Source organism: Pelodiscus sinensis, chromosome 17 (genome assembly GCF_052426305.1).
Source record: "Pelodiscus sinensis isolate ZL-2025 chromosome 17, ASM5242630v1, whole genome shotgun sequence".
Classification (NCBI taxonomy): domain Eukaryota; kingdom Metazoa; phylum Chordata; order Testudines; family Trionychidae; genus Pelodiscus; species Pelodiscus sinensis.
The window spans coordinates 32530332-32556746 of NC_143068.1; the positions used below are offsets into that span (position 1 = coordinate 32530332).

At 45.6% G+C, this 26415-nt stretch overlaps 2 protein-coding genes across 15 annotated transcripts in view; one reads left to right on the forward strand and one right to left on the reverse strand.

Annotated features, from left to right (window-relative positions):
- RTEL1 (regulator of telomere elongation helicase 1) overlaps window positions 1–10870 on the reverse strand; it is a 118853-nt gene extending 107983 nt beyond the window's left edge. For 8 of the 13 annotated variants that reach the window (XR_012896473.2, XR_012896475.2, XR_012896472.2 and 5 more), the window contains exons 1-5: window positions 10450–10622; window positions 7937–8053; window positions 4487–4685; window positions 3762–3855; window positions 2603–2684 (exon numbers count right to left, since the gene is read on the reverse strand). Coding sequence is in view for 8 of the 13 variants with exons in the window: in XM_075900949.2 (XP_075757064.1) it covers window positions 2603–2684; window positions 3762–3855; window positions 4487–4685; window positions 7937–8038 (477 nt within the window). In the remaining 5 variants the exon portion in view is untranslated. The other 5 variants (XM_075900945.2, XM_075900944.2, XM_006132448.5 and 2 more) reach the window with 5 other exon arrangements.
- STMN3 (stathmin 3) overlaps window positions 10633–26415 on the forward strand; it is a 63425-nt gene continuing 47642 nt past the window's right edge. The window contains exons 1-3 of one of the 2 annotated variants that reach the window (XM_089769751.1): window positions 10662–10749; window positions 23368–24764; window positions 25005–25867. In XM_089769751.1, coding sequence (XP_089625877.1) covers window positions 24564–24764; window positions 25005–25412 — 609 coding nt within the window. In that variant the 5' untranslated portion in view covers window positions 10662–10749; window positions 23368–24563 and the 3' untranslated portion in view covers window positions 25413–25867. Of the gene's footprint in view, window positions 10750–23367; window positions 24765–25004; window positions 25868–26415 lie in introns of those variants that run through there. The other variant, XM_075900955.2, reaches the window with a different exon arrangement.

The window sequence follows — 26415 nt, forward strand, 5'->3', positions numbered from 1 at the left end:
TCAAAGAATTATAGAATACTAGAACTGGAAGGGACCCCGAGAGGTCATCAAGTCCAGTCCCCAGCCTTCACAGCAGGACCAAGCACCATCTAGATCAGTGGCTCTCAACGTGGGCCATATGGCTCCCCCAGGAGGCTACAACTTACTTCTAGGGGGCCACATGGAAAAAACAGAACATTAGGGGGCCACAGTAAGTTTCTGAGGGGGCCACCCAAACTTAACCGCCAGGCGTATGATGAATTTGTCATAATCTTCACATCTCATTCTCTGTGCTAATTTCAGCAGCATTATTTATGTGGTTTAGTAATCTTATTTTTTCGGATCAAGTATATTATACACCTGTGGTCACCAACTGGTCGATCGCAATCGAATCGATTGCAAAGCGAATGGCTCCCCCCACTTCCCCTCTCCCGAGAAGCCCCACTATCTACCTCCAGCAACAATGGAGGTACTGCCAGCTTCCCACGGGGTGGATGGAAGTCCTGCAGCTTCGCGCCACTTCCAGGGACTCCGGAAGTGCGCTGGCTGCTCCACTCCCTCATGCCTGTGGCATGCTGGGCGCGCTGCGGGAGGGCCGTCGGCCCTGGAAGAGGAGAGTGACGGCTACCCTGCGCCGCAAGAGGGGTGAGTTGGCCCCGGAGGAGGAGCACGGGGTTTTCGGCCCCGGGGTTCCCCTGCACCGCGGGAGGGGGGGGAGAGTTGGCTCCAGCTACGAGGGGGGCCACAGAGGTAAATGAGGCTCTGAAGGGGGCCATGAGCAAAAAAGGTTAAGAAACACTGATCTAGATCAAGGGGCGGCAACCTTTCCAAACCAAAGAGCCAAAGTACATCAAAATTCAGAACAAATGGTCAACTAAGGGCTTATTTTTTCAGGAGTAGGGGTTCTTTCAAAAAAGGGATTTTTTTTCGAAAGAACCCCATCTAGACTGTGGTTTCTTTTTCGAAAAAGTGCTCTCATGCAATTATGCAAATTAAGCACGAGATTTGTAAATCCACGCTTCATTTGCATTTTTGATCGGGCTCATTTATATTCCTCTTTCGGAAGAGGAATGTAGTTTAGACATAGCCTGAAAGTCATAAGAATGCCCATTTGCCTGACGGAAAATATACAACTTAATATTATTGATAATTGACATAATGATTAATAGCATAAATTAAACATTGTACTCACTTTATTTAATGGGACTTCTGCTGCTGCATTTTCACACATTTCTTTTAAGTTTACATCATAACTGGTCAAATCCAGCTTCATGCATGTATTCAGGCTGTCTTCTGTCAATCTTATGGCAGGGGACTGGGAATATGGGGGTGCAGGAGTCTGGGCTGGGTTATATGAGGGGCAGGGGGTTTGGGTACGTGTGGGGTGTAGGAGTGTTATGGCAGGGTCCTGGGGATGCAGGAGACAGGCGATGCTGGGGACATGAGGGGCTCAGGGCAGGCGGTTCAGGTGTATGAAGCGCTCCTATCAGAGGCAGCAAAAGGGAGGGAGCAGGAGCCAGCTCTTAATACATTTAAAAATCAGAAGCACAGCAGGATGGACCAGGACTTGTGCTGGGTCTCTCGCACTCCGTTTTAGCCTTTTAAATGCATTAAGAGCCTATCGGCTCTTAATAATTTAAAAGGCAAATCTGCAGCAGGGTTAGCTCCTGGGCCGGGAGCTAATCCCGCTGCAGCTCCCCTGCTTATCAACTAATCAACTCATTGATGGAATATCCATCAACTAATCGATTAGTTGATTAAACTAAATTTAATATTGCTAGTTTCAACAATGTCTTTATTTATGGCAGGCGTTGGAAACCTGTTTTTGGGTCGGGGCCATTGAGTATGGGTGAAGGAGGCAGTTGTGACCCAAGGCACAGGATTGGGATGCAATTGTGTCCTAAGGCAGGGGATTACCGTGCAGAGGTTTGGGTAGTGACCTAAGGCAGGAGGGGATTGTGATCTGGGGAAGTCGAATTGAACCAAGTTTAAAAATAAGGAAACTAAGGCAGGGAGGAAGGGACACCAGTCACTTGAAATTTAGTCATTTCAGGTCATAAGACACATCACTGCAGGGCCTACACCAGCCTACTAATCCCGTGGGCAATTTTTGAAGTTTTACAATCACATTTTCCTCTCAGTGTTCTTCCCTACTGCTTTGTAAAATGCCCAAGGAAACAGGAGGGCATGTGACAGACTACTCAGTTATTTTTTCCCATTAGTCTTTTTTCACCTATGATAGTCCTTAATATTACATGTAACAGTAGATCAAACATTTTCCATCAGGAGGATGATTCTTAAATTGACTATGTCTTGTTAAACTACTTTCCATATGTTACCTGGCAAGCAAATGACAAGACTGAAAGTTGAACACAGAAAACCAGTTTATATTCACCAGTCACAACCTTTCTTAGAAAGGTAAATCCCAGAATTTCATTCTTCTCTAACAGAGCAGGACAAGAATATAAACTTTCTATAGCACTCCAATTATATAGTCAATTAATACCTCTTAGTTTTGCCATGGATTGTAATGAATTTCAGTGTTGAGTTACATAACTTTTAAAGCCAAGACACGGTCACTTACATGTATGAGCTGTGCACAACTTCACTGATGCATTCTTACCTGCATATGGTTACTCTCCTGTCTCTTAACTTCTGGGTTAATACAAAGCTGCTCTCTGGAACCCAACACACACACTTTTGGCCTATTTAAATAAAACACAAATAGCTAGTATTATAAAAAGGGGGAGAATGAAAGAAAGGAGAAAAAACCAGACTTCTGAATATGTATATTGAGAGCCTGAGTCAAGTATTTCAAATGTAAGAGGTTGACTGGGGAGAAGAATAAAAGTGGGTATCAGTAATTTGGGAATCTCAAAGCTTTTTAAGAACAATATTTCTCATCTATAATATCATAACACATTTTTGTAGCAATAATCCTCAATTTTAACCATGCATTAATTAAATTACTGTGTTGGGGGAAGGGAGTAATCAATAGTAGCTTTGGTCAACTCTCTTAAAAAGCACCCTCACGAAAGCTAGATCCCATTATAATGGCACAGAATCCCACATCTAAATACCATGGACCTAAAAATACCCTCCCACCGGTAATCTATTTCAGAGATAGCTGGGAGATTGAATCAATGATAATTTACTTTGTAAACTGTGCTGAAGACAAGCATTCAAAATAGCTTTGTTCATTGAAACGTTATATCCATACAGATACTTAGGTGGCTACTGACAAATCAAGGCTCTGTACGCTAACTCCTATCTAAGAAGTTCAGTACTAAAATGGTTTAGTCTTACTCAGATACAAAAAACAGAACTAAGGAGCTACATGAAACAGCACCATATTGGCAGGATACAATCAAAATATTCTGTTAAGCCAGTTAAACTGAAAAATCCATCTCTCCCTGAAGAAAAGAAAAATCTGAAGCACTTATGAAGGATTTCTTTTCATGTACAAAAAACTTTACAGGACTTGACTGGAAAACCATCTGAAAAACCACACTTTTACAAAGGAATGTTATAAGAGGACTGGGCATAGGAAACTTTGGGATAGGCGTGAGAAAAGGAAGAAGAATGGGAAGCACAATCCTCAGCATGGGGGAAAGGTATGCAGTGCGTCAGGGAAATTCAGTTTCCACCCATCTGCATTATAAGAATTGCATTCTAGGAGATGTATCATCAGATATGCATTCATCCACCACAATTCAAATAATGCCTGAAATTACTGGGTTACTATCCTTTTACTCTGATTGCAAAGCATTAAGAGTATTTACCTGTAGACTGTGCTCTTTAACTCACTGATGACCTGTGTAAGTTGAGAATGTGTTCTGGAGGCATAAATTATTTTAGGAATATCAGTGTAATAAGCTGCCAAAGGAAGAAAAAGAAGAAAAAATATTAGCACTAAACAGAAGGAAGAACTAAAGATATCACTTGCCTGTTTTTCCCAGCTGGTACTATGGTAACAGCTAGGGATGTTAAAATGTGTTTAATTAAGTAACCGTGTAATCGCTGAAAACTGAAGTTACATGTGGGGGTGGAGACAGGTGGCTCCTGTCTGTCCTCCTCCCGCACTGCTCCCCGCTGTATCAGAGGCAGCAACATGGGGAGGGACAGGAAGGAGCCAGCTTTTAAGCTGGCTTCCTGCGTGTACTGGGAGCCTTTGTGTAACCATGAAGATTAACCAATGAGCCAAGGCTCTTGGTTAACCATGCACACGGTTACACTTTTATTTCACATCCCTATGGCTTATAGAGGCAGCAAGGAATTTTAGAATCCAACTATTCACCTACACGAAATGAGCTAAGTGGACATTTTTACTGCCCTGAGCAAGGAGGAAAGTTATGTGAGGCATCTTTAGATTTACGTCGGTAAAAGGTAAGTGTGAAATAACGCTTTAGCTGCTAAATAATGTCATTGAAGATTCACAAGTAGATGACAAGGATAAAAAAATTAATCGTCCCCTATACACTTAAAGCCTGCTTACTGGGACATTTACCTGGGATTTCAGCATCTTTCACCGAATCACCCCAGGATGATATGGGTCTGTCAGGAAAGAGTTCCACTCCATTCATTCGCTGTGTAATTTTCCGTGCTGAGATGGCATCTTTAAAATGCTGCCGCCAAGCCAAAGTGGCACACAGGAGGCACAATGTCTTCCCTGTACCTGTGGGACTCTCCAAAATGCCATTCACCTTCTTTAATGTTGAGGAAAATAGGGAGAAGGGAAAAAATATAAGGACAACATAGAAACGTGCCTAGCATCGATCACCTTACAGTACAATATTTTCCCAGCAACAGAATAACTACATCACTGTACAGATTTATGTAGCACAGTGTTTCCCAAATGTTGTTCTGCGGAACCCAGGGTTGCACGAAGTGAAAAGAAGGGTTCAGCGAGAAAATTCCATTACAATAACCTTTTATGATTTTTAAAAAATAATAAATATTACTTGATTTTTGTTTGTAAATATGTGCAATTAAACTAAATGTTGATCTCATGACTTTGTTTAGCATTTGTTTATTATTATCCTTACTTATTTGTGGTCTACTTTTTCAGCTCCATATATTAGACTGTTATTAGGGGTTCCACAAAATTCTTTTGAGTTTAAAAGGATTCCGTGGCCAGATAAAATTGGGAAACACTGATGTAGCATGATATATCTTCCACAGGAAACACATACATAGGGTTTATAAGCCTGTATAAAACTGCCACATATAGACAGACACAACCAGTAAGACCCTCAATCCCACTCAACCTAAAACACAGATTTCATGAACTATTTTATCCTTTAACTAGCACTGAAAATCTCCATGCTTTGCTTAACACATGATCAATTTCAGATTAAAATAAATGAAAATATTCTAAGATGCTGCCTGAGGCTAAAATTGGAAATGATTATAAGACGGTAGATGGTGACTGATTTGATAAGCAAGTTAACAGTTTAAACATACATTCCACATCGCAAGATTGAATTATGCAGTAGAGATGGTTTACACTGGGGATAGAACTGTGTCAATGGACCTGTTTTTAAATATCTTGTGACTGTAGACAAGACACTACAGTTTTTAAATGGTTTTATAAATTGCAGTATATTATGCACTGGCCAGGGCAAATCATGTCTAAACACTATTAAGAAAGGCCATTCATAAAACACATTTCAAATGGTATGTTTTTACTTTTCAACATTAACAGAGTCTACAACTGAGGTCAGGTCGAATCCAAATACATAACTCCAGCTACGTTAATTACATAGCTGGCGCTGACGTATCTTGTTACGAGTTTCTTCGCCATCCCCACAGAAGTAGATCAACAGGAGCAAATGCTCCCATCCGCTTTCCTTGCCCCTCGCAGAAACAGGAGTACTGGCTGCGGGTGCCCTCTGAGTTTGATTTAGTGAGTCTTAACTAGACCAACTAAATTGAATTCCAGAAGACCAATTGAGGGAGCATCAATCTTCCAGTTAAAGAAGATATGGCCTGAGTAACTAACACTGCAACTGTGATGAGACTGGAGTGTCATGGAGAGTAAAACTTCTCTCTTTCCACAAAAGAGCTGAAGTCTTGGGCTGTGTCCAGACTCAGGGGTTTTTTCGAAAAAAGTAGCCTTTTTTCGAAAAAACTTCACCTGCGTCTAGACTGCAGCTGCGTTCTTTCGAAATTAAATCAAAAGAACGCAGCTTTTCTTTCGACGGCGGTAAACCTCATTTTACGAGGAAGAACGCCTTTATTCAAAAGTGCTCTTTCGAAAAAAGGCGTTCTTGAATGCCAACAGGGCTTTTTAGAAAGAGAGCATCCAGACTCGCTGCTTTCTTTCGAAAAAGCGGCTTGCTTTTTCGAAAGTACTGCTTGCAGTCTAGATGCTCTTTTTCGAAAGAGGCTTGCAGTCTACACATAGCCTAGGACAGCATGGAACAAAGAACATGAATTTAACAAAAACTGCTTTTCGCACTCCAGGCAAAGAATAATCAGAATTTTGGAAGATGTTTCCTTATTTGTTTGACATTCACTAAAACTATATTGCGGAGATGCCAAGTAGATAATACCACAAATTTATCATTTTTTTAATTATGGACAGATTGCATGAACATAAGGACTACTTATTTAGTTTTCTTCTCTTTTTCCAAGTTTTGGAGAGGCAAGAAAAAAACCTACCTACATTTCTGCCAAAAGATTTAACACTATAATATTTCTGACATTTTTTAATTGCATACTAAAAATATGTACCATTAAAAATAAAGTCTGGTGGAATGAGAAGAAAAAGAGAGTATAGGGACAAGGAAGGAGAAAAACTAGTATTTTTTATTAGTAGTTTAAATTGTGAGACTCTCCTCTCATGATTTGCAAACCATATAATAACCTATTACCTAAATTGCACTGCAGCTAATACAAACAGTGATTTTTTGATAAAGACAACAATTAAAATTCCACTGTAAATCACCAGAAAAAAGGTTACTGCACAGCCTCTTTCTTAAAAAACATTTTCAATTTTTTCCCCAATTTTCTAAGACAATTCACTTAACATGTTTTACAAACAGCCTTTAAACACTACTTTACCTTCAAAACATTTGCTGCACTAGTTTGTATTCGTGTTTTGTTTAGCTTAAAACAACCAAACTGATTTTTTAAATATAAATAAAAGGGCTTGCTCTTGGACTCAAATCTAGTCCATTTTGACAGAGCCTTTGTGAATCCTCACAATGATGAACATCTTCTTACCCACCTGTACACCCCCAAATCTTCATAATAAATGTTGCCCTCTTGAGCTATGTCTAGACTGGCAAGTTTTTCCACAAAAGCAATTGCTTTTGCGGAAAAACTTGCCAGCTTTCTACACTGACCGCTTGAATTTCCGCAAGAACACTGACTTCCTACTGTCTGCAATCAGTGCTTCTTGAGGAAATACTATGCTGCTCCCGTTTGGGCAAAAGTCCTTTTGCGCAAAAGGGCCAGTGTAGACAGCTCAGATTTGTTTTGCGAAAAAAGCCCCGATCACGAAAATGGCGATCGGGGCTTTTTTGCACAAAAGCGCGTCTAGATTGGCACGGACGCTTTTCTGCAAAAAGTGCTTTTGCGGAAAAGCGTCCGTGCCAAACTAGACGCTCTTTTCCGCAAATGCTTCTAACAGAAAAGTTTTCTGTTAAAAGCATTTGCAGAAAATCATGCTGGTCTAGATGTAGCCTTGGAGTAAAGTGTCATATCATGGGTGATATTGTTTATGGATAAAATCAAATTATGTTATAAACAAAATGCAGAAACCTGGGAGTGTTGATGGCTGATGTTACTGACCCAGTAAAATCTGCATTGTAGGTAGAAGGAATTATTTTGGAAACACCGATATTCCAAATCCTAAATCATTCTTCTCACCCATTTCCGAGTACAAATTAATCCCAAAGAAGTCCACCTGAGCAGTTCTGGGGCATTTACTGTAGCCTCTCCCAGGGCTTACCTTCTGGAGGCACTCGAGCACTTTAGTCATGTATTCCTCCTGACATTTGTATGGTTGAAAAGGAAAGTCCACTGTGATGCCATTTAATGTTACCTTGGGCATACTTTATTTTATACACTGAAATCACAGAAAACAAGAGTATACTTTATCATGTATAATTTAGAGCACACATGGAGCATATATATATGCTAAATATGTATATACTGCAACTTCTCATTAAAATAAATGGAAATTACTCTCATATGGTAAAAGATAATATTGTCATTTCTTTTTTGGCAACATTACCAACAAATCACTACTTACAACAGGTACAAAGCTAAAAGGGATTTAGGACCCAGTTCTGCAAAGCACACTCTTGTAAGTAGTCTGAGTGCAATACAGTTACTCACAGGAGTAAAGTTATTCACAAGCTTGAATCTTTCTTGTGGGCCATGGAATACACCACAATTATTTTATTTTTGTTTGCTGGGGACATTTAGTGGAACAGAATGAGCAGTCTAACACTGGACACTGTAAATAAACTGATATTGTTAAAGTTATGCATATCCAGAGCATGAAAGAGATGCATGTAATTTAATGTTAAAACACAGAAGGCATAAATGACTTGGTCAGACCAAATACTTTCAGTTCTGCCAAGTCTCTCTGCTTTGGGATATTCCCTCCTATTTGCATTGAGGATCTGTTTCTAGAAAACTATTATTTACATCTCACTTTTTAAAAGCATCCCTCATTCAAATTGTAGTCTTCATGCAGCCTTACTCACAGAAGTCCTGGAATCTTGTCTCTTTTGTTCCAAATTTCACATATTTTTATTTAATCTCCTGTGTGCACATGTATCAAAAGTACTTTGCACAAGGCCCCTACCAGCATGAAAAAGTTGCATTGCATTGACTAAAGCTATTGGTTTAAATTTAAATGGGTGCAAAAATCTGCACAGAGGCTCTTATGTCATTTTAAGGGTACCCTCATTAGGTCTGGCTTCTTCGCTCAAGGTGGTATAAAGTTTCACATTCTGTGCAGAATAATTAGGTTGACCTAAGTCCCAACACAGACACAGCAAGACTGAGAAAAAAATTCTTCTGCAGGTCCTAGTGCCTCTGAGAGAGGTGGATTAACTACACTTAACAGCTGCGTCTAGACTGGCAAGTTCTTCCGCAAAAGCAGCTGCTTTTGCAGAAAAACTTGCCAGCTCTCTACACTGGCTGCTTGAATTTCCGCAAGAACACTGATGATCTCATGTAAGATTGTCAGTGTTCTTGCAGAAACGCTATGCTGCTCCCGTTCGGGAAAAAGCACTCTTGCGCAAATGCTTTTGCGCAAGAGGGCCAGTGTAGACAACGCAGTATTGTTTTGCGCAAAAAAGCCCCGAAAACGGCGATCAGGGCTTTCTTGCACAAAACCACGTCTAGATTGGCACAGACGCTTTTCCGCAAAAAGTGCTTTTGCGGAAAAGTGTCCGTGCCAATCTAGACGCTCTTTTCTGCAAATGCTTTTAACAGAAACACTATTCCGCTAAAAGCATTTGTGGAAAATCATGCCAGTCTAGACGTAGCCCTTCTGTTGATGTAGGAAATATCTATGATATGATGCAACAGCTTGTTGCAGTACGGGGGGGGGGGCACTTACACATGCAACATTTCAGCACTTCGACGAGCAGTATGAGTGGGTCTGCCTACATGACCTTGGCCCTGCCAGCTGCAGCCACCTGACCTCGCATGTACAAGGTCAGGCAGGTAGGGACAAAGTACTGTTCAAAATACACAACGGGAAGTCCTGTGGCACCTTATAGACTAACAGATTTTGTGGGCATAGACCCACTTCGTCAGATGCATCTGAAAGCTTACGTGACAATAAATCTGTTAGTCTATAAGGTGCCACAGGACTTCTAATTGTTTATGCAGATTCAGACCAACACCACTACCCTGCTGATACTGTTCAAAATAGCATTCCTCCTGCCAATGCTGACAAAGTCCTGTCCAGCTTTGTCCCAGTAGCCAAGAACTATCCAAAAAGGGACCGATCTTGTATACAGTCAGACGCCTGGCCTGCCTAGCACTGCAGCTGTGCCACTGCAGTACAGTTACACTCCCAGCCAGTCGGTCGGTTTGTTTCCAAGCAGCGATGCGGTGCTCCCGCGGGGCCCTGAGGCCAGGCGTTAAACCCAAAGCCGAGTAGGCGTTGGGGTGAATCTCCACGTGCCACACGGGAGCGGGAACACGCGGGGGCTCTGCGCACCCCCGACAACACCGCAGCCATGGCAGGAAGAGCGGGGCCCCGGCTAGGCAGCGCCCCGAAGCCGCCCACGAAGGGCCGCGGCTGGGCCCGGAGGGAGGCCGAGCGGTGCGCTCCGGGGTGGGGGAAGGGGGGTCGGCCTAGGCTCTCGGCGTGGCGCGAGCCCCCCTCCCGCCTTCCCTGGGGAGCCGCCTCCCGCCCCGGCCAGGGGCGCAGAACCGCGGCCCCAAGAGTCCCAATGGGAGCAGGCGGGACCCCAACGGCGCCGCTCCGCCGGTTACCAAGGCAACACCGCGCGCGCTGCCGCCTGGAGCGGCCGGACCGGCACGATCCGGGGGGGAAGGAGGGAGGCAGAGGCGGGAAAAAAAGGCCCAGCCCGCAGCAACGAGGAAATGGTTCGTTCCGGCGTTCGCAAGGCCCGCGTCAAGTGCTAACGGGCCCGGCTAGGACCGTGACGCACTTCCTGAGGCCGCCGCGGGCGTCACTTCCGCCTCCTCCGCCCCCACGCCGGTCCGGCTCTCGCGAGGTCGCGCCGAACGGGGCGGGGGCGGGATGTTGTGCAGCGCTGGGAGCTCTAGCCGGTACGGAGGGCGGGGCGCGTTGCCGTTAAGAGCCCCCGCGCGGGCCGCGCGCCGGCAGGGTGTCGGTTAGAGCGACGCCATTTTGGGGCGTCCTTCGCTCACCTCAGGGAGAGGAGCCGAGCGTTGGAATGGAGCCATTCCCCCCCCCTCGCGGCGCGTCTGCTCAGCGTCACCCCCCCCCTCGGAACGCGGCGGCCTTGGCCGCAGGGTCCCGCCTGCTGTGGGCGGCTGCTCCTGCCCAGCGGGAGGGGGGGAGGCGTTGGCGGGCTCCTTTGTTCCTGCTTTCCCGCCCTTGTCGCTGCTTCGGCCTCTGCGTTCCGCGGGCCCCCCCTGAGGTAAAGGCCCTTTCTGCCGCCCGCACGAGTCTAGCCCCCTGGACAAGGCTGAACGATGGTTTAATAAGAGTCCCATGGAGCCCTAGAGGTGCGAAGCCCGGGCGCGCTCCCTGTCAGTCCTGCTGCTGCTCTTGCATTTCCCTGCGGCATTAGCTATTCAGTGTCTCTCAGCCTTTTTTAAATAATAGTGATAGAAACGGAGCCCTGTTAGTCTGGTGCAGCTGAAACAAAAAACAGGACTGTGCAGCACTTTAAAGACTCCCGAGATGGGGTTTTTATAAGGCATCCCTTTAAAGCAGGGGTGTCCAAACTCTTTTCAAAGAGGGCCAGATTTGATGAAGTGAACATGCGTGAGGGCCGACCATTTTGCCTGACATTCTTTGACCCATTACAATTAAATGCAAATTAACTATTTTATGCAAAGTTTATTGCAAACGGCATACTTTTCATTTCGTCACATGGATGACCAATCTAAACAGGTGTTAAATCACTCTGCCTTTCATATCGGAAGGCCAGATGAAAAAAAAATCCAGGAAGCTGAAATATATGTCAGGAACATTGTAAAGTACATTACATATTATTGGTAATAAAGGTTGTCTGTCAACTTTTAAGTTCAAAAAATATGAACAGGAACATAACACCAAGTATCCATGTTGTGTCCAAATATATTTATAACTGATTTAGACCAACTGACATTAACTGAGATTTTACAATGTATTCATCTCAATACCTATGGATTCGTTGGGGGCCATAAAAGATAGATATTGCCAAATTACCCGGGGGGGCCGTATTAAACTGGAACACGGGCCGCAATTGGCCCGCGGGCCGGACTTTGGACATGCCTGCTTTAAAGAAATAAGTCCCCCCAGTACCTACAGTTTTCAGACACATTTTTTTTGCCTATCATTGCAACACACTTGTTGGTAGCTGAGCAGGCAATGACATTTTTAGATGTTAAAAGTGCAAACATAATAAAGTGCTGTAAAAAACAAAAATTCAGTTTTCTGCAAATTTCAGTGGTCTTGACGTACGTATGTACCCCCCAGACTTCTCTCTAGTACCCCTAAGGGTACTCACTGATTGAGAAATACTGAGCTATTCTATAGACAACAAACAGCATGCTCTCAAAAGCTGGCAAATGATATCCATTTCTAGCCAGTTGCAGGTACCCTCGATTTCTAGCCAATCACCGATGCCGTTGTCTCTATGCAGAAGTATCCTGAATAATGTTTTGTCAGATTTCCTAGATTAAAAAAAACAGTGCTGCTAAGTTTGAATATATTATGAGATCTGACCTCTTTTTAGCAGTGCCAGTAAAATTCTTTTTCTGGAAGTATTCAACTAGTGGAGATATCATCTTGTACTGGCTTTGTCTGGCAAGTTTGTATTTGCATTGAACTAATTTGGCCTGTAGATTGTCTGAATTTTAGCTGTTGTAGGGAAAGATTTATGAACAGTACACTTTAAGGCTAGGTCTATACAAATTATTCTTATACAGAACTTATAAATTCCAGTTTCCCAACTCCTGCAGTCCTAACAAAGCTATACTTAAAAGAACATCCTTAATTGATCTGTCCTTAATTTAGTCACCAAAAACTCAGGCTTCTGTAACTCAATCGTTCTTAACAGAACTTGTATGTTCCATGAAGCAGAACATGGACGGCAGGTATCATTTACACATACAGAATGGGAAGCGACTGCCTAGGGAGGAATGCTTCAGAAAGGGTTCATAGGGGACAGAAGTGATCACCGGTTAAATATGGGTCAACAGTGTGATGCTGTTGCAAAAAAAAGTTATTCTTGGATGCATTAACAGGAGTATTGTGAGCAAGACATGGGAAATGATTCTTCTCTACTTTGCACTGATTAGGCCTCAGTTGGGAGTATTGTGTCCAGTTCTGGGCACCACATTTCAAGAAAGATGTGGACAAATTGGAGAAGGAATAGAGAAGAGCAACAAAAAACATGACCTATATAAGACTCAAAGAATTGGGTTTGTTTAGAAAAGAGAAGACTGAGGGAGGACATGATAGCAGTTTTCAAGCATCTAAAAGGATGTTACAAGGAGGAGGGTAAAAAATTGTTCTTGACCTCTGATGATAGGACAAGATGGGCTTAAATGGGCTTAAATTGTAGCAAGGGCAGGTTAGGTTGGACATTAAGAAAAACAGTGGAATAAATTGCCTGGGGAGGTTGTGGAATCTCCATTGCTGTAGATATTTAAAAGCAGGTTGGACAGATATCTATCAGGGATGCCATGGTGTCCAACATGCTATACACTAGCCATATGTGGCTATTTGGCTTCAGAACTGGTGGATACCACAGATCTTGATAGTGCTTGGTCCTGCTGCCTAGACTTGATGACCTCTCCAGTTCCCTTCTGGTTCTAGTATTCTATGATACAATAGGCAGGAGAAGGTAATGCCTTCCTAAACTGCCTCACCTGGCCCCCTCCAGATCTGCTCCTTCAGAGTGCTATTGCAGTGCCAGAGGCTGGGGCAGGCAGACTGGGTGTTGTGCCATGCCACCTGTCCTCCCAGCACTGGGGCTAACAGGTTGGCTGTGGGAGGAGGAGGAGGCTTGCTGGTCAGGGGTGCAGGCAGGGTTTGCCATGCCTGCCAGCTGGCTCTCCAAAGCTTCAGGCAAGGGAGACTGGAGCCACACTGCCCTCTGGAGCTCCAGGGTATGCTGTGGCTGCGCAGGCTCTCCAAGGTGGAGGGAAGCTGCTGCTGTGCTGGAGTTCTGGTGCAGACTTTGATCAAGCAGCCTGCTGGCTCTCTGGTAGTACCCTGGGCAGGGAGAGGACATGAGCCAGCAGCCACAATGTGGGGTGCTGGAGGGGGAAGGAGCTAGGCTATTGTGGGGGTGGAATGGGCAGGGTTGTGGGGGCTTGCCTCCCAAGGTATGGAATCATCCACTGCCCGTGAAGCAGGGATACTTGGTTTCATAGAATCATAGAATAGGACTGGAAGGGACCTCAAGAGGTCATCGAGTCCAGCCCCCCGCCCTCAAGGCAGGACCAAGCTCCGTCTACACCATCCCTGACAGATGTCTATCTAACCTGTTCTTAAATATCTCCAGAGAGGGAGATTCCACCACCTCCCTTGGCAATGTATTCCAATATTTGACCACCCTGACAGTTAGGAATTTTTTCCTAATGTCCAATCTAAACCTCCCCTGCTGCACTTTAAGCCCCATTACTCCTTGTCCTGTTTGCAGTGTTGAGCCTCTGTAATTGGGGTGTTCTTAAAGAATGCATAATTTGGGTGAATACTTGAATGTAGGCACACAACACTGGTATATTTAAAATTAATCGATAAACTATTTAAACTTGCTGTGACTTCTAAGTGTTAATGAGATCTGCAGGTTTACAATTTGTGGCTTCAGTTTTTTGAGTTTCTGGAACATACAGAAAACAAAACATTCTTTTTCCACCTGTTCCTGATATCACTCCCAATGCTCCACTCAAAAGTTGTTCAACTGATTTTGCTCAGACTTTCTTGAAAATGTGATCCCTTTGGGGATGAACCCAACAACACAACATTTAACCCCAAAACAAATGGGTTTGGGAACACTCAGCTACTGCAGAAAATGGTGGGAGGAGTAAGTGTAGTGGAGAGTGAACATCTGAATTCCATCTGTATCGTGAGTAGATACATACATTGTATTTCTTTGTAAAATATTTTTTGTTATACAATGAAGAGTAATGTAATTCTATTGAATTGTATTTTAATGTTTGCCACTATTTAAATTAAGATAATAGCAGTTACTGCTGTCCTAGCACAAACAGAAAGATGAGTCAGCTTATGCTTTTGTTCAGGGACTGATGTGACTCAGCATTAGCTGCATGCTATCTGTCTTTCTACTTGATGATTTCTCTGCACCATTTACCTTAGTTGACCAACTCTTCAGCCCAGCATTAGGAGGTTTCCTTTTCTCCCTGCTATCCATTTTCTTTCAAGAACTGTAAAGGTATGGTCTGGAAAAAAAAACCCTACACACACAACTTCACAGGTTTAAGCAAGATGGTTTCGTTTCTCATTATGATGCCCTTTCACAAAAGAACCACAGTTGTTTATTAAGGCATATCTCCAGGAGATTATAATAATGCAGGAGATTTAAAGAATGGATACTGTTGACTATTGCTCCAAATCAAAGACTCTGATTTGTGCATTTCAGATGAAGGCTAACAAACAGATTATAGATGGTGCACCATTACATAGAATCATAGAATACTAGGACTGGAAGGGACCTCGAGAGATCGAGTCCAGTCCCCTGCCCCCATGGCAGGATCAAATACTGTCTAGACCATCCCTGATAGACATTTATCTAACCTACTCTTAAATAGCTCCAGAGATGGGGATTCCACAACCTCCCTGGGCAATTTATTCCAGTGTTTAACTACCCTGACAGTTAGGAACTTTTTCCTAATGTCCAACCTAAACCTCCCTTGCTGCAGTTTAAGCCCATTGCTTCTTGCTCTATCCTCAGAGGCCAAGATGAACAAGTTTTCTCCCTCCTCCTTATGACACCCTTTTAGATACCTAAAAACGGCTATCATGTCCCCCCTCAGTCTTCTGTTTTCTAAACTAAACAAACCCAGTTCTTTCACCCTTCCTTCATAGGTCATGTTCTCTAGACCTTTAATCGTTCTTGTTGCTCTTCTCTGGACCCTCTCCAATTTCTCCTCATCTTTCTTGAAATGTGGTGCCCAGAACTGGACACAATACTCCAACTGAGGCCTAACCAGCGCAGAGTAGAGCGGAAGAATGACTTCTCGTGTCTTGCTCACAATACACCTGTTAATGCCTCCCAGAATCATGTTTGCTTTTTTTGCAACAGCATCGCACTGCTGACTCATATTCAGTTTGTGGTCCACTATAACCCCTACATCCCTTTCTGCCGTACTCCTTCCTAGACAGTTGCTTCCCATTCTGTATGTGTGAAACTGATTGTTCCTTCCTAAGTGGAGCACTTTGCATTTGTCTTTATTAAACTTCATCCTGTTTACCTCAGACCATTTCTCCAATTTGTCCAGATCATTTTGAATTATGACCCTATCCTCTGGAGCAGTCGCAACCCCTCCCAGCTTGGTATCATCTGTAAACTTAATAAGCATACTTTCTATGCCAGTATCTAAATTGTTGATGAAGATAGTGAACAGAGCCGGTCCCAAAACAGACCCCTGAGGAACCCCACTAGTTATACCTTTCCAGCAGGATTGTGAACCATGAATAACTACTCTCTGAGTACAGTTATCCAGCCAGTTATGCACTCACCTTATAGTAGCCCCATCTAAGTTATATTTGCCTAGTTTATTGATAAGAATATCATGCGAGACCGTAACAAACGCCTTACTAAAGTCTAGGTATACCACATCCACCACTTCTCCCTTATCCACTAGACTCATTATCCTATCAAAGAAAGCTATCAGATTGGTTTGACATGATTTATTCTTTACAAATCCATGCTGGCTGTTCCCTATCACCTTGCCACCTTCCAAGTGTTTACAGATGATTTCCTTAATTACTTGCTCCATCATCTTCCCTGGCACAGAAGTTAAACTAACTGGTCTGTAGTTTCCTGGGTTGTTCTTATTTCCCTTTTTATAGATGGGCACTATATTTGCCCTTTTCCAGTCTTCTGGAATCTCTCCTGTCTCCCATGATTTTCCAAAGATGATAGCTAGAGGCTCAGATACCTCCTCTATGAGCTCCTTGAGTATTCTAGGATGCATTTCATCAGGCCCTGGTGACTTGCAGGCATCTAACTTTCCTAGGTGATTTTTAACTTGTTCTTTTTTTTATTTTATATTCTAAACCTACCCCCTTCCCACTAGCATTCACTATGTTAGGCATTCTTTCAGACTTCTCAGTGAAGTCCGAAACAAAGAAGTCATTAAGCATCCCTGCCATTTCCAAGTTTCCTGTTACCGTTTCTCCCTCCTCACTGACCAGTGGGCCTACCCTGTCCTTGGTCTTCCTCTTGTTTCGAATGTATTTATAAAAAATCTTCTTGTTTCCCTTTATTCCCGTAGCTAGTTTGAGCTCATTTTGTGCCTTTGCCTTTCTGATCTTGCCCCTGCAGTCCTGTGTTGTTTGCCTATATTTATTCTTTGTAATTTGTCCTACTTTCCATTTTTTATATGACTCCTTTTTTATTTTTAGATCATGCAAGATCTCATGGTTAAGCCAAGGAGGTCTTTTACCATGTTTTCTAACTTTCTGACGCAGCGGAATAGCTTGCTTTTGGGTCCTTAACAGTGTCCCTTTGAAAAACTGCCAACTCTCCTCAGTTGTTTTTCCCCTCAGTCATGATTCCCAGGGGACCTTACCTATCAGCTCTCTGAGCTTACCAAAATCCGCCTTCCTGAAATCCATTGTCTCTATTTTGCTGTTCTCCCTTCTACCCTTCCTTAGAATTGTGAACTCTATGATTTCATGATCACTTTCACCCAAGCTGCCTTCCACTTTCAAATTCTCAACCAGTTCCTCCCTATTTGTTAGGATCAAATCTAGAACAGCTTCCCCCCGGTAGCTTTTTCAACCTTCTGAAATAAAAAGTTGTCTCCAATGCAGTCCAAGAACTTATTGGATAGTCTGTGCCCTGCTGTGTTATTTTCCCAACTTATATCTGGATAATTGAAGTCCCCCATTACCACCAAATCTTGGGCTTTGGATGATTTTGTTAGTTGTTTAAAAAAAGCCTCATCCACTTCTTCCACCTGGGTAGGTGGCCTGTAGTAGACTTCTAGCATGACATCACCCTTGTTTTTAACCCCTTTTAGCCTAACCCAGAGACTCTCAACACTTCCATCTCCTATGTCCATCTCCACCTCACTCCAAGTGTGTTCATATTTAATATATAAGGCAACACCTCCCTTTTTCCCTGTCTATCCTTCCTGAGCAAGCTGTACCCTTCCATACAAACATTCTAATCATATGTATTATCCCACCAAGTTTCTGTGATGCCAACATGGAGCTGTACGTCTTACTGGCTTAGCTGTGAACATAAGATTCATTTAAAATATATATCTATTGGTGCTTGAAAGTAGAATGTGAGTATGTGAGGGACAGAGTCTTGCTAATCCCCTGGATCTTTGCATTCTGCTCCCTTTGCCAGTTCCCGTTTTAGCTGCATTATCTCATATTGTATGATCTTGAGCAAGTTTCTTCCCCTACCTGCCTCAGTTTCTTCACCTGTTAAAAACAGTAATAGAACGTACCTATATCAAAAGGGTTTTGTAAAACTACAATAATTCTAATTTGTAAAGTGTTTTAATAAACTCAGAGCCCATGTGTATGTTGTTGTTTTTTGTTCCAGAAAACAGTCCTGTATTTGTATATGGTAATTCTAGTGCATTTGAAGTCAACATATGAAAGTTGAAGATCGATCTTTTGTCTTGTACCAGAACTTGCGATCTTATTTCATGGACTGTCCATAAGGAATAAACACTTTAAGACTAAGATAATAAGGCCATTAAAACTGTAAATAGGATATAGGTCCCAGTATACAGCCTCTCTCCGAGTTACGAACGAGTTACGGACCAAACACTTGGCCATAACTCGATCCGTTCGTAACTCGGACCCCATTGAGTTACATGCAACCACGCTGTTTATAAGCGCGGGTCGCATTCGTAACTCGTGGACCGCCTTTACAAACCCCTCCATGGGAGCTTTGGTCGTAAGTGCGAATGGTTGTAACTTGACCGTCCGCAACTTGGGAAGCAGCTGTACTTTGTTATTCATGAGCAACATGCCTGGGGAAAGAATATGTCTTAGTGGTTATTCCAGGGAGCAGGAAAATCTAAAGACTAGAGTTATTCTCAACTCTGTTCACCATGCAAATTTGGGCAAGTCATTTAACTTTTGAGATCCACTTTCTTATCTGCAAAAATGAGACTTATCTACTTCAGTTGAAGACTCTGGGCCTCCACATTCGGCAAAAAAGTTGCTTTCTTTAGAATGTGTTTGTGACAGGCTGTGGTCACAGAAGTCCCCTTGGGGTTGTTCCTTAGTGTGCTGATCATGCCGCTGATGTCCACCTTCTTGCTCTCTGGGGCTCCTTACCACCCTGTACTGCTGGGCTAGATCCTCTAGCCAATGGGAGCTGAGAGATTTTGCTTGGGGGTGGGGGCAGCTTGCAAAGCCTCCCACCCCAACGCCCAGCACAGAAAGCCACTTAAAGTAGCATAGCCACTGAATTCAGTGGCTTGGCAGGCTGGATCCAGCCGTCTCTTTCCCACCCCCGTCTTAGGATGTGCCAGACAGTTTCAAAAGCCAGCTGAAGACAAAGGGTTGATAGCTACCCATTGCTTAAATATGCTTGGCACCAGAGCACCTTGCCAAAGAGTACATAAACCACAAGGGGTACTTCTCAATGATGTTTCAGGCACTGGTGCATTATGAGGGCCATTTCACTGACATCAGTGTGGAATGGTTGGGAAAGATGCATCAGATATGCATCTTTAGGAACCCCAGTCTCTTCAGAAAACTGCAAAATGGAACTTTCTTCCCAGTCTGGAAAATTACCATTGGAGACGTTGAAAGGCCGATAGTTATTCTTGGAGACCTAGCCTATGTCTTGCACCCGTGGCTCATGAAGCCATACACAGGAGGTCTGGACAGCAATAGAGGCTGAGCAAGTGCACAATGGTGATTGAACATGCTTTTGGCCATATAAAGGGATGCTTTTGCAGTTTGTTGACTAGGTTAGACCTCAGCAAAAGCAACATTCCCCTTGTGGCTTCTTGCTGTGTGTTCCATAATATCTGTGTAAGTAAGGGAAATGTTTCTAGCAGGGGGGTTGAGGCTGATCCCCTGAGAAAAGGAGTTCAAGACATGAGCTCTGAGGGTTGATGGAGTGCACAAGGGCAAGGGGCATTACAATCCCTCTGTGTAACTATCACAGGTATGGGAATGGTGGTTCCAGGAGACATCCCTGGGAGTAGAGTGCAAGAGTGCCCTTGATATCCCCTCTCCCCATTCTAGGGTACCTGGGAGAAGAGGCTATGGAACTTGATGAGAAGGGCAGGTAGTTCAGCATAGGATGCAGGGGGAGACTCTGTGCTCCAGATGCTGCGCTTCTACCAGGCACCTCAGCCTGCACGCTCTCCCCTCTTCATGCTCTGTTCATATCATCTGCAATAGCGTTCTCCATGCATCCTGTTGGTGCAGGTGGATTGCATTTGCTCATTAAACATGTCATCCTAAGTATGTTTTTTTACTTTCTGATCTGTGATAGCTAAAGTGCTGGAGGACCTGGGAGAGTAAGCAACAGACTCACTGTTGCAGCCACATTGAGGGGAAAAAATGAAGAGCAGACTTTAGAGGAGATACATTGTAGAATGCAGAAGCTAATCTTTTATCATGAATGAAGCTCTGTGGTACACAAAGGTATGTGTTATGTACAAGGTCAAAGTTATGTTTTTAAGCACCTCCTAGGCAGGTACAAGACACACAAGCCCTGCACGGTGCAGCTGTACTTGATTTGCTGGCAAGCGTGGTAAGCAGCAGGTTTGGCTTCTTGCTCTTCTGCTTCCATTTTGAAGAGGTTCCCCTGCTTCACCCAAATTGCCATGTGCTATATCAGTCTTCTCCAAATCATAGTGCAAGATAGGGAGTGGATGCTAACTAAATGTGGCCAGAAAACTGGATTTATGCTGCTATGCTTTGCGATGCAATGGTGCCAGAGCACTTACTGCTGGCTTGACCTAGAAAGTGTCCTTCACAGGGGTGAAAGTAATTTATATTTCTTACAAGTACTATCATATTGCAACTCCCCTAGGGGGAGAACAGGAGGTTGGGAAGGTTGTGATACTATGGTACTGTAATAAACTTAAGTGTGGGGTGTAGTTCGGGAGGCTGAAGAGAGACGGTTGGGCAGGAGGGGCATGAGTCAGCGTGCAGGAGTCAGGATTGGAGGGTGTGAGGAGGGCTTGAAGGCAGAAAGTTGGGGTGTGTGGAGAGATGAAGGGGTCAGGGTTAGGGATGAGAGAGGCTCAGTGCAGGAGCTGGGGGGCCCAGAGCAGGGTGATGGAGTGTGTGTGGAAGGACTCAGGGCTGAGGATGTGGAGGGCTTGGCAGGGGAGTGCTGTGTGTGTGTAAAGGATGTGGGGAGAGCAGGAAGGCTGCAGTCACCCCCAAGATTCCAACAGGGACCCGCTTGCTGTTCCTCTTCCTGTCACTGTCAGGGAGTGGGAGGAAATGGCACAGGTCATTACCCCCTACCCTACCCAGCCAGAGGGAGAGGAAGGAATGCAGCAAACTGCACTTCCTTCTCTCTCCCTGACAGTGATAGGGAAAGGGAATAGCTATGTGGTACCCATAGGAATCTGCAGGGGAGGCTTCAGACCCCCTCCCCACCCACCCACACACTGTAAATGGCCCTAGGGGGAAGGGAGGGGCTAGGGCTGTTCCGGACCAGTGGGGAGATTTGTGCTCTGACAGAGCCCTTATCACCTGCTTGCTACTTAGCATGGCAGCCTGCAGCAAAGCCCCCAGAAGAGGGTTGCAAGCACACCCTGCCTTCTGCAGCTGAGCCCCCAGCCAGCCAGCTCCTTGCTGGAGCAGCACACTTAGGCTTACTTTCACCTCTGGTCCTACCATGAAAGACAGAATATGGCAGGCCTCCCCAGAAATCTTGTGAGAAGGATTAAAGAGAACCTCTATGAGAGCTTTGTAGAGATGTGCAGGTAGGATCTCACTCCATTTCCTCCTCTTCCTCATCTACAATGTCCTCTTTGTTGCCAGAGACTGCCTGAAGAGTCACTTGGGAGGTAACCACAGACAGCATTGGGACATTGGTTGTGTCCCTCCCCTAGAATTCCATGCAGCTGCTCATAGAAGCAGTCATTTGTCTTCTGTCTTCTTGTATGCTTGCTGAGCTCCTTTATTTTAGTGCGACACGGCTGGGTGTCCCTGGAGTATTTGTTCACCAATTTTGGCAATAGATATTAGCATTTCTTCTCCAGCTTCCAAGTTCTGCCTGCCACACAGCAATCAGATCCAGGATCTCCTGCATGGGCATTCATGGTCAGGCATGCTGCTGAGGTGTGCTGTCCTGCTTACCACGCTAGCCAAACAGGAAATGAAATGCAAATTTTCCTGGGGCTTTCCCTGTGTGCCTGGGAGAGCAGCAGAATTGAAAGTGCTGGCGAGAGTGGTCCAAGAATGTCAGCTTTCATAGCACTGCATTTACACTATCCCAAAGTTGACCATGCAAGATTGAATTTAAAGTTACTCCTCTCATTAAGACAGAGCACAGAAATAGACTTTAATCGCCCTGAAAATTGGTGGAATGGGCTTGGTGGTGTAGACTCATTCTTTAGAAAATTGACCTAGCATGGCTAAGTTTGCTCTAAACTCATAGACTACGTCTAGACTGGCATGATTTTCCACAAATGCTTTTAACAGAAAACTTTTCTGTTAAAAGCATTTGCGGAAAAGAGTGTCTAGATTGACACGGATGCTTTTCCGCAAAAGCACTTTTTGCAGAAAAGCGTCCGTGCCAATCTAGACGTGCTTTTGAGCAAAAAAGCCCCGATCGCCATTTTCGCGATCGGGGCTTTTTTGTGGAAAACAAATCTGAGCTGTCTACGTTGGCCCTTTTACGCAAAAGCTTTGCGCAAAAGGACATTTGCCCGAACGGGAGCAGCATAGTATTTCCGCAAGAAGCACTGATTTCAGACAGTAGGAAGTCAGTGGTCTTGCGGAAATTCAAGCGGCCAGTGTAGACAACTGGCAAGTTTTTCCGCAAAAGGAGTTGCTTTTGCAGAAGAACTTGCCAGTCTAGACACAGCCATAGTGTAGACTGGACCTATGTCTTGACTGAAGTTGATCAACATAAGATAAAAAACAGGTGCAAGAGAAACATCTCAATAAAAGGAAACCTCTGAATGCCGATGGGAGATTGATGAGTGAGTGGATCATGCAAGAATCAGTGGCAGCCCGTCAATACAGGCAAACTAGGTGGTCGCCTAGGACGCCAAGATAAACAGCCGTTGAGGGCTTTGGAAGTGGGGGCGCTGATCGTGCACCAATCGCACATTTCGCCTAGGGCGCCAGTTGCCGACAGCTCATCTAGGGCTGCTCCTGTGCAAGATAATATTTTTGGAGAAGCATAGTTACAAGACAAGACATTTTCCCTTCACTACAGAGGCCATCTGTTGAAGATTCTTGCTCCTGGAGATTAAGAATCTTTGGATGTGATGAAAATGAAATCATAGATCAGATCAGCCATAAAGCCAGTGCCAACAGTGTGAAAGTAATTTTTTTCTTTATAGATAGAAGAACAGTTTAAAGATGCCAGTCACCATCCTCTTGAAGAGGCATAATGATTCCCAGGGTAACCATCTTCAGCTTTTGTTTGACCACATAATTATTCAGTTCCTTGAGATCCACATGGGACTGGTGTCTTTTGACTATCAGGAAGTACCTGCAATAAATCACCTTCCTACTTTCACACTTAAATTTAAATGATAATGGATCTATAAAAAAGGTGAGTAAGTAAATACCCATTTTTGCAAAAGTGGAAACTTATTTCACAAACTGAGGCTGAGATAATAGGGGATTTGCCCAAGGCTGTGCAGTAAATCATTGCTGGAGTCCAGACTCACCCATAGAAATCCCCGGCTTTCAGGCATGTGCTCAGGCTCTAAAACAACACATCGTTTTATTGTTTTCAACCTCCAGATGCAATAGCCTAGGTCAGAACCGCCATCTTTTTTAATCAGACTCGTAACCAGTTTTAGACGTATTTGTCCCTCTTTGGATATGTCTACACTACGGCACTAATTCGAACTAACTTAATTCAAATTAGTTAATTCGAACTAAGCTAATTCAAATTAGTTAATTCGAACTAAGCTAATTCAAATTAGTTAATTCGAACTAAGCTAATTCGAATTAGCGCATCTAGACTTAAAAACTAATTCGAATTAGCGTTTTGCTAATTCAAACTAGCACATCCACACTGATTGGATGCTGGGTCGCATTTAAGGGCAGCTGAAACTGGTTCCGGCAGGGCATCAGGTCAGTAGTTGCTTTGTGTGGCTGCTGTCTGAGGCTTGTGCTTAAAGGGACCCCCCTGGACAGCCGGTTCTCAGCTTTTCCACTTGCTTGCCTACCTCGCAGAGGGACAGCAAAGCATTTTTCTCTCCGCCTGCCTGTGTCGGTGCTTCCCATAGGGGCCGCTGCTGCAGTTGGCAACATGGAGCCAGAGCTCACCCTGGGCATGCTGCTCCAGTTTTTGGACTTGTCGCTGAAAGCCTGCCAGCAATGGGTGGAGGCTGCCTTGCACCACCTGGTGCACGTCAGTCCCCTTCCTCTCCCCCTGGACTCCCCGGGGGTCGTGGAGGAGCGGCAGTAGTGCCTGGACGCCAGCGTGCCCCGCCGCATCTGCCATCTGGACACCAGCAGCAACTGGTGGGACCACATCGTCCTGGAGCGCTGCCAAGACAGACAGTGGACCCAGAACTTCAGGATGAAGGAGGACACCTTCCTGGAGCTCTGCGAGTGGCTTGCCCCTGCTCTGCAACAACGGGACACTCGCATGAGGCCCGTCATCCCCCTCCAGAAGCGTGTGGCCATCGCCCTGTGGAAGCTCTCCACGCTGGACAGCTACCGATCTGTCGGAAACCAGTTTGGCGTGGGGAGATCCACCGTCGAAGCAGTGCTCATGCAGGTACGGCAACTGGGCCGGGGAAGGAGGGAGGCTGCAAGGAGGGGATGGGCCGCCCAAGGGAAAATGGTGGGGGAAGAGGCAAAAGTGCCCTGCACGGGAGGGTTCGGTCTGTCCCGGCCGTACTACATGCCGCCCACGGGGGTTGCTTCTGGGAGTGGGGCGCGGGGCAATGCCAGGGAACAAACACTCCCAGCCACCCAGGCGCCCCAGTGATTCGCGGTTTGCTGTGTACCTCTACAGGTGGTCAAGGCCATCAACTGGGTGCTGCTCCGCAGGGTGGTCCGCCTCGCCGACCCAGACGCCGCCATCCAGGGGTTCGGCGCCCTCGGCTTCCCCAATTGTGGAGGGGCCATCAACGGGACACCCATCCCCATCTGTGCCCCGGAACACCAGTCCTCCCAGTACATCAACCGCAAGGGGTACTTCTCTGTCCTCCTGCAGACTGTGTGTGACCACCGGGGCCAGTTCATGGACATTAATGTGGGCTGGTCTGGCAAGGCACACGACGCATGGGTGTTCCGGAACTCCTCTGTGTGCCAGAGGCTGCAGGCCGGGACCTTCTTCCCCGACTGCCACATCAGGGTCAGGGACGTGGACATGCCCATGTGCCTTGTGGGGGATGCGGCCTACCCCTACAGCCCTGGCTGATTAAGCCATACACAGGGCATCTCCACCCCTCCCGCCAGGCCTTCAATGCCAGGCTCACCAGGGCCCGCATCATGGTCGAGGGGGCCTTCAGATGCCTGAAAGCCAGATTTAGGTGCCTCCTCACCCGCCTCGACCTCGCCGAACACAATATCCTTCTCGTGGTGGCAGCATGTTGTGTGCTGCACAATTTGTGCAAGCAGAAGGAGGAGGCTTTCCTGCCAGCCTGGATGGCTGAGGTTGACTGCATGGCTGGCCAGTACGTGCAACCCTGCACTGCCGCTATCCGGGAGGCCCAGCGGGGGGCCGTCCGGATCCGGAAAGCCCTGCGGGAGAGCTTCCAGGTGGAGGAGGAGGACTGGACTCTTCCTGAATACCCCACTGGGGCCTTCTTCCACCCTCTCCTCCTTCCCCTTTCCCCTTCCTAACCCCCCTTCCTAATGTCAAATAAAGACACCTGTTTTTCCAACAAAAATCTCTTTTTATTTTACATAGCTGGGGCGGGAGAGGGGAGGGGGAAACCTGGGAGGAGGGAGCTGGAAGGGGAGGAAGGGAAGGGAAAGCTCAGGGTTGGGGGCCCTGCTGGCTCTCCTGTCTCGCAGCACTGCAGGTGCGGGCGCATCGGGGGGGGTGGGTGAGGAGGGTGGGGCAGGAGGGACGGGGGGTGCGGAGGAAGCGGGAGGGGGATCAGGAGTGGGAGGAGGAGCGAGAGCTGGGGCGGCCGCAGGGGCTGGAGCAGGAGGAGGCAGGAACCTGTCCACCAGGGTCTGGAGGTGACCTCTGAGGGCACGACTCTGCTCCTCCAACACCTCCAAGCTCTGCTGCTGCAGCCGCAGGTCCTCCCAGACCCAGTGCTCCTGGATGCGGATCTGGTGCTCCAGTAGCCGCAGGTGCCACCGCTGGTACTCCTCCAGGTTCCTAGCGCGCCTGCTGGCCCGGGTGCGGGTGGCTGTTGTAGGAGGGGTGGTGCACCCTGCAGTTCCAGGTGCTGCGGCTGTGGTGAAAC